We start from the raw sequence: 8,303 nt of genomic DNA, 5'->3' as shown, positions 1-8,303 counted from the left end.
GATTTTTAATATAATTTTTGATTTAAAACTTAAATAATTAATTTTCTATTTATTAGTAGTATTTCAAATATAATATGATTTTTTTATTATTTTAATAAAACTCTTGAATAATCTTTAACTTACCGGGTAGAATGGGTCGGGTTTCAACCATAAAATAACCGATCATTTCAAAATTTGGCTCATCTCGAATCTGGTGTTGAAATTTACAGTCAGACCATAATAAATCGGATCGGATTTACGGGTCGAGTCAAGTTTTAATCTATAGGCGATTGCCTCGTTCGGCAATAGAACATCAGAAGTTTTTAGAATAGCATTTCCTTTCAACATCGAATTAATTCTCAATCAGAAGTTCCCATCATTCCCCAGGTAACACCATTTACAATTGCTTTTTACTTTGAACTTTTCTTTGTAACTCTGCAAAGATCACAACTTTATCAAATTAGCAAATGACCCATTTACAGAAATTAAGATTGTATCCTGTTCTCAGATGGGTTTCCTATAATTTCTCATGTTATAATGTACATTGTTGTTTTAGATTATTTGGTAGTGTAGCTCGTAATGAAAATAATGGTAAACGTAGGAGAAGGATTCCACCACCTGTGAAAAAAATGGTTGAAGCTGCTTTATTCGAATACTTGCGCTGTACTAGAAACTTTATTTTTTCGGATGCCGAACATATGAGTAAAAACTCACCACATTTTCTGAGAAAGCTTGTTGAGAAGGTTCGTTACGAGTCTGATGTTAGACGGTCTATGGCGCGTTTCTTGAATTACCATCCCATCAATGAGTTTGAGCCTTTCTTTGAGAGTATAGGGTTGGAACCTTCGGTGTTTGGTGCTTTTCTTCCGCGTAATTTGATGTTTTTGAGTGATGTGGATGGTTTGCTTGATAACTATCATGTTTTGTGTGAATATGGTATTGATCGGGCTCACATAGGGAAGATATATAGAGAAGCAACAGAAGTGTTTCGGTATGATCAGGGGGTTTTGCAGTCCAAGCTACAAGCTTTTGAAGAAGTTGGGATAAGTAAGGATGTTGTTTCGAAAGCTGTCAGCTTTAATCCTAGTCTTTTGATTAGCGAAGAGTTCTTTGAGTTGGTTAGAAAGTTGAAGTGTTTGGGCAGTGAAAATAGTTGGGTTGAGCAAAAGTTTGTTGAAACGACTACTTATAATTGGAGACAAATCAGTCACTTGTTACAGTTGTTACAGTATTTGGGTTGTAATGATGAGGATATCTCAAAGTTGGTTGGTCAACGTCCCGGGATTCTCTTTGATCATTCAGGTAGACCGACATTATTATTGATAGGATTCCTGTTAAAATTCGGGTCCAGTAGATCTGATATATGTTCAATTTTGTTGCGGTTCCCACAAGTTAAAGTTGAGAAATTTGTTTGGAATTTGAGGCGTGCTTTTGAGCTGCTTTTTGATATAGAGATGGATGCTGTGAATATTGGTAGGATTATTCGTGAACATTTCACATGGATTGGTTGTTTCCATATTTCCAATGGAGCCAAAGATTCATTACTCTTTGGTTCTGGATTATGATGGAATAAAGCAAAATGGCTCACTAAAGTGGCTGCGCTTCTTTCTCTTGTGAAGTAGTGGTCGTTTGATGCAGTTCTCGACGCAATTTTCATCTTGGGTCACTCGGAAACAGCCTCTTTGTGTTGCTAACACAAGGGTAAGGCTGCGTACATCCGACCCCCCCTTACCCCGCAATTTGCGGGAGCCATTTTGGCACTGGGGTAATGTTGTTGTTGTTGTTGTTGTATTTCACATGGATTGGTACATGCTCACTAAAGAAAGCAAGTAGCGTTCTTTATCATTTGAGCACTGGAAAGATACACATGTGTCAAATCATCGTGGCAGATCCTCTGGAACTTAAGAAGTGGACCTTCGGAAAAAAGATTGAACGTTTGCCGGAGACAAGGGAAATGCGTTCGCGGAGGGATAAAATAAAGTTCTTAACAAGCATTGGCTTCGAAGAAAATTCAAAAGAAATGGAAAAGGCTCTTATGGTATTCCTTGCTAAAGGCGATGAACTCCCCGGGAGATTTGGTTGTCTTGTCAAAGCTGGTCTCAGTGAGAGTGATGTTACCAAAATGATCAAAACGGCTCCTCGAATTCTCAACCAGTCAATAGAACTTCTTGAGGCCAAGATTAGTGTGTTTGTTAATGATTTAGGGTATCCATTGTCAAGACTAAGGTCTTACCCATATTTTATGTCATATTCAATGGATCGGGTGAAGCTTAGATGCGCAATGTACAGGTGGCTTATTGATCAAAATGTTGTTAGCTCCACATTGTCTTTGCGCACTATCATTGGATGCACAGAATCTTATTTCATTACCACGTATGTAAATAGACATCCTTTAGGCCCTCAAGTATGGCAAGAATATAAGCAAACCTTTATTACATTATTGTGACTTGAGCCGATTTTGTACCCTGGTCATGACAATCCAGAGCTGGCCAGGTAATCACCAGACCTTCTGAGTTTCTATTTTGATATTTTGCTTGGTTTTTAAACTTAGGATTGCTTATTTTCATTTTTAATGGAGCCAAATACCCGCCTTTCTTCTGTTCTACATTATGTACGGAGTAATAAAGAAAATTGTGTTTTTGTCGTTGCAACAAGACCACCATATTACTTTTAGGCTTTTTGCTTTACTTTTTCTTGGCCGCCTTTTCGGTGTCCCATAATTTTGATTGAATGATTTGGCAGTTCTTGATTATCTTTAAATTAGAGTATTTTCTAGGTCAATGTCAACTGTAATAGTCTCGAGAACAATTACTTCATTTCACCAACTTATCCCCTTTTGAATTCTTTTGTGGTAGAGAAAAAGTGAAATGGTGTCTGTAAACCATTAAATTTCATACCTGCAATAATAAAGAGAGAGGAACAAAATAATATGGAAACAAGAGTTTATTTTATTACTGAAATATTGTGGGTTACAATTTCTTGTAAATCTCTCGATTCCATCCTAAAGGCTAGGGTTTTGATAGTGACTACGACTCTACGAGGGTCTTATCGACTTAATCCCGTAAGAAGATAATGGTTCCTTTTTGTGACTTATTTCATTCTACCTACAATTTGGTAGTGGGAGATGGGGTCGTTTGACATAATCCCTATGCTCCCTCCAAACTCTAGAGACAAAATTTGCATATTGATTTGTCCCCCAATTTTAATAATTTCAACAATAATTTCATATAATAAACACTCCTATAATTCCTTAGAACATTTCCGTCGTCGTGGTTATTATGTAGAAAAATATAGTCTTACAGTTGTTGATGTTATGAAAATAGAGCCTGTGTATCTATCATGTTTTGTACTTGTCACTGCAGGTTATTGCAGCTATTACCTACCAAATAATTCCAGCTGATACAAAGCATGCTGAAATTCCACTCGCTGCCGTTTGCTCAACATACCAGCACAAGGTTTCAGTTTCTAGTTTACTTTTGTATTATTGCTGCTGTGCTTTTTCTCTTTTGATGTAGCAATCGGTCGTTGCAATTTGCGATGCAACTTTCATTATGGGTGATCCGGAAACAGCTTCTATGCCCTCCCGACACAAGTACAGCTGCTTTATGTGTAGCTGGGGTTTGAGGATCTGGGGCTTGAGGAACTGGGGTTATGTTGTATTTTAGTAATGTATAGGCATAAAATCTATCTTATTGTGCACTTTTAAAGCAAGCATGATTGTCGGGAGAGTTGATTTTGTTTTCAGTGCACCTATTCATGTCTTTTTAACTTAGATTTTGTAAAATTAAAGGATTGGGAGAAAATAAGAGAACAAATTGTTTAGTTCTATTCTTTGAATTCCATATGATGTATCAAGATTAAATTTTATATGCTTTTATGGATTTTGTGCTCTTGAATCTTGATCATTCTTTTTTCTCGCATTCTGATTCTATTCTGCCAAACTGTTGATTATGCATCTTATATTATTTTTTCCCTTGTAGATACCACAGCTGATCACTTAAAGGGTGTATGCAGGGAGTAGGTCGCCTCTTGTACATGGAATTGAGAAAGAGACTGCAGGATGTTGGCATAGGAACAATTTTGTGCTGGGGAGACAAGGAATCTGAAGGCTTTTGGTAGAAGCAGGTAATAGATCAATACGTCATGGTTGAATAAATTCAATGTGAGTGATGCAAACTTTTGCCTCAAATGATCTTGGTTTACATCTTGAAAGATTTTGCTTATCTTGTATATTGGTGATTTAATGATTTAGTTCCATTAGATACATTGATTAGTTTTGGTAGCTTTTACCAAGAGAAGGAAATTGGGAGTTGGTTTTCTCAGTTAACTAGGTTTACATGGATTCGTTTGTTTGCCATGGTCATTCTGGTGTCTCTGATGCAGGATTTTTTTATTAATTGCTGAAGTGGGTACTAAAGTTAGAGCTCACAGACTTCCTATCAAGGCCGATATACGTCGAGCTCTATGTTTCCGTGGGGGTTCTACCCTCATGATTTCTTATCTAAATAAAAACCTCATCAGATAAGTTTTCCGGCCTTGATGGTACCAAAGAGGCTTCTGCTTTACAAATCAGTAGCTGAGAGATCTCCTGGCCAACAGAATTTGCAGCTCGAGTTAAATGGTGGGTAGAAAGATAAATAACCTTGCAGCTTAAATTTCTATGGCACTTCGTATAGTGGTTACTTTTCTTGTACTGCCATACTTATGCTGGCTCCGTGATTGAGGTCCTTGATCAACAATTAAACATGCTGGGGTTTCTGCCTCTAGGTTATTTGAGAATCTATATTTCGGACAAGTTTTAATCGTGCTCAACAAAATTTATGCTGAGTTATTATGAGAATGGAGTTAAAAGAAACATACAGATAGTTACTCACTATAAGATTATATTATAGGGATATGTATTACAATACTATTTTTTTTTATGATTACGAGATGGGTTCTCGGCTTCCTGCTTGATTATAGGCGCTTCTTGATGCAGTGTTTCTTATCTTTCGTTTTGATAATTGGTTGCAGTTTTTCTAGAGAGCAATTCGATGCAGAACTCACATAGGATTGTTACCCTTGATAACATAGATGCTGATATGGCTGGTGATATAGTATCGGTCAGAGTGCCTGTGAAACAGATTTCTCCAACTAACAGAGGAGAAGCAAAGCGAAGGAATTGAGAAACTTCTTCGTGTTCCTTCAACTCCAAAAGAGTAAAAGCTGCTCATACCGGTGATTACCAATCACATCCAGACACTGTTCTGGCTTTAAACAACGACCAGAAATATGATTCTGTTTCCAACCAAAGCCTTCTGGGAGTAGAAGAAAATAACAGATGGAAGAACAAGCATGTGGATGCTCTTATGGCTTGTGCTGAATCTCAGGCTAAAAGGAAGAACGTCCAGATAATTCTAATGGATATTGCTGATGGACCTAAAAAGGCATATCGTGTAAAGGTTGGTCTTCATTTGTGCCTCAAATCTTTTTTTCATGTAGTGACATAGTGGTTGGGATTTATGGATACAGCGCACTACTAACTGGTTTGTTAGTAGAGGTGAGACTGCTTACATTTTTGGACATCCTAGATCTTCCTCGAAGCGGACTTCGTACTGGGGCGATTCTGAAATTGTCGTGGTAGAATTAACGTAAATATGATACTGAATCTCTATTAGCCAATGACCTCAAAAATCATGCTGTAAGAAATTTAAAGTTTGCTAAAACCAAATGATAACTCTTAAATGATTGTCGGCACATACAATTATTTCATGATCGTTATACAGTAATACTTAGAGTAGATCAATCATTCCTATGTGTCTCTCCGCTTAAGTATTTTAAAGTTTAAACTGGTAGTCTAAGTAATTTGCATTGCACTTATGGCTACAGACCTTGGTGGATCTGTTGCTGCTGATGGGAGTGTATGTACACATGTCCTCACAGAAAAATCTAGAAGAACTTTGAACTTCTGTACAGCTTTGTGCGCAGGGTTAGTTTACGTAACTGCTGCCTCTGTTGTTCATAATGTTGATTCTAATGAGCATGAATATTTTTCATGGTAATTGGGTAAAGATATCATTAACACATAGATGAGTACCATTAACATCATTTAAGCGGTTTTCCCATTGGTAGAGCCTGGATACTCTCACCTCATTGGCTAAAAGAAAGTTCCTGAGAAGGCAGATTTATTGGTGAGTCTTCTATGGAAGGCAAATTCATCTAAATGTGTTTCCAGGAAGTCTTGGGTAGACGGTCTCGTCTTACAGTAGGTTAGGTTGAGCTTGTAAGGTTTCAAACTTACCAGTTGAAAACTTGCCCGAAGACCTTAACACGTCCTTATTCTACCGTTGGGATCGTCTAATGCAAATTATTACCTTGTGTGGAGTTGTGCCCTATTGTTTGTTGCTTTTAATCAGGCTTGCTTTCACCCAAATAGGGGGTTCGTATACAGTATAGTCTTTGGTTAATTTCTAACATGTTGAATCCTTCAATTTTCAGATGAAGTACCCTTTATTTTAAAGGATGAGGAGTACCTAACGAAATTCAGGGTTGATTTAAAAGACGCTGTTTTTAGAGCCAGAGAAAATCCTCGAGGTTTGCTTGATGGTTACAGTATCTGCCTCACAACTCAGGCCCATCCCCCAATTAAAATGCTATCTGCCATCGTCAGATCTGCTGGTGGCGTTGTAAGTATATTCCTTATTTGAGATAATTGATAGTTATTTACTCGGTTTTTGTGCGAGCGTTTTGAAAGAAATGTCCCCATTTACTAACTCACTATAAGATCTCGAGTCATAACATAAAAAACTTAAAAACCAACAGATATGACCAACATTGAATTTAAAGGCTATTTGCAATTTTCAGTCAGATGTCAATATATCACAGCTTTGGAACTTGGCATATGGGATCTCTTGCTTTATGTGTTTCATCAACCTGACGATTATAATAGGCTAATTTTAATTGATAATTCTCCTGCATCCCAAGTTCCCATTTCCCGACACTGTTAACAAAAGGATTTTGCCCGTGTTGTTAAGAAATCTGCTATGCTTTATCCATTTCAGATGCATGCCTGTTTATGAATTCAGGTAAATGTTGGTTTTGGGGGAAAGTAATTGAACAGTCGAGAACAATTTGTATAGCTAGTGAAGAAGATATGGAGGAAGCATTGGTAGCTGTGAAGAGCGGGATTCGGACATTTAATAGTGACTGGTTTATGAACTGTATAATGAAGCAAGAACTTGACTGCGATGCCCCTCAGTTTGTAGAATCCCTTTGAGATCTGCAATGATTCTACTCTATACTCTACTTGCTCCTTCTCTTTATTAGGCGATCTTAAAGTACAACTGTAATTATAATTTGCTGTAGTATCCGTCGATAGCTACTCCACCGAGTTAAGGGTAAGATAAGGACCCAAACTTTTGTTTGTTATTTAAGTGTAATTACCGATTTATTTAGCGTGAATCTGGTTTGGTTCATGGATGGGTACATTCGATATAATATAATGTAAGTTCGGGAAGCACGGAGTGTACGCTTGCATAAATTTTAAGAATTTACGATATAGTTTTTCGTTTCGAATGACTGACGGATTAAATCTAATTGAAATACAACCTCGGCTGTTTCCCTCTTTCACTTTTATATAAATAGAAGTGAGATTAGAAGGTTGAATATACAGGATAAATCATTGAGGTCGGTTGTTTTCCTCTTGAAATTAACAAACTACATATAAAAATTTCTAAGTTATATCTCTCTCTTTGTGCCAAATTCAGTGGATATCATCTTATCTCAATAGAAAATTCGGAACAACCCAAACACTGATAGTCTGATATACAGGTCTAATTGTTCTATTAGGAAAGCAAAGTCGATTCAATCTGGTTTTTATTATTGTCAATTCAATTCATGCATATTTAATTCCTGACAATCTAATAGAACAATTATGAAATCTTTCAAGAAGATGAATGGTAAGGAAATGACAATGAGGGACACATGCTTATAGAGTACTCCCTCCATTCAACTCCACTCTACCACTTTCCTTTTTCACGTTTGTCAACGCGTGTTTCTGCGAAATATCGCGAGCTACGTATTTGCAAACATTATGAAACAACAACAACAACATCAGAGCCTTACTCCCAAAATGATTTGGGGTCGGCTGACATGAATCATCCTTTAGAACCGTCCATGGGTAAACGCACACCTCAAAAAGCGAATAGAAAAGGGAAAATGAAAAACAAAAGGGAGAGTGAAAATGTAATGGAAAGTCAAGGTAAACTTAGAGGTTTTAAAATCGAATTCCGGATTTCTTTTATAAAAACTTAAAATTTAAATCGAGAGAAAAGATTAAAACGATT

The 8,303-nt window shown here is 36.9% G+C and overlaps 1 protein-coding gene and 1 long non-coding RNA gene across 3 annotated transcripts; both read left to right on the top strand.

The window, feature by feature from the left end:
* The first annotated feature begins 257 nt into the window (after positions 1-257).
* On the top strand, positions 258-4,447 carry LOC141657250 (transcription termination factor MTEF18, mitochondrial-like). Its single transcript, XM_074464412.1, has 5 exons — positions 258-1,477; positions 1,777-2,472; positions 3,342-3,434; positions 3,960-4,104; positions 4,363-4,447. Exons 1-2 carry the CDS (start codon positions 447-449, stop codon positions 2,423-2,425), a joined length of 1,680 nt encoding a protein of 559 aa, XP_074320513.1. The 5' UTR covers positions 258-446; the 3' UTR covers positions 2,426-2,472; positions 3,342-3,434; positions 3,960-4,104; positions 4,363-4,447.
* Positions 4,448-4,503: 56 nt separating this feature from the next.
* LOC141657251 (uncharacterized) lies at positions 4,504-7,474 on the top strand. Of its 2 annotated transcripts, XR_012548697.1 has the most exons (5): positions 4,504-4,600; positions 4,993-5,420; positions 5,848-5,947; positions 6,457-6,644; positions 7,044-7,474. It is a non-coding gene; the product is annotated as an uncharacterized LOC141657251 (long non-coding RNA). The 2 variants fall into 2 exon arrangements; XR_012548696.1 differs by lacking the exon at positions 5,848-5,947.
* Positions 7,475-8,303: the final 829 nt, after the last annotated feature.

This window comes from Silene latifolia, chromosome 5 (genome assembly GCF_048544455.1).
Source record: "Silene latifolia isolate original U9 population chromosome 5, ASM4854445v1, whole genome shotgun sequence".
Lineage (NCBI taxonomy): Eukaryota > Viridiplantae > Streptophyta > Magnoliopsida > Caryophyllales > Caryophyllaceae > Silene > Silene latifolia.
The sequence above is the reverse complement of the archived record's forward strand: the minus strand, read 5'-3'. Positions and strand labels throughout refer to the sequence as shown.

What these genes read in the sequence shown, in the direction of transcription:
- LOC141657250 (XM_074464412.1), top strand. Translation starts at nt 447, where the DNA reads ATGACCCATTTACAGAAATTAAGATTGTATCCTGTTCTCAGATGGGTT. An exon ending in ATTATTCGTGAACATTTCAC is followed by an intron (nt 1,478 to 1,776) that starts ATGGATTGGTTG and finishes GTTGTATTTCAC; the next exon opens with ATGGATTGGTACATGCTCAC.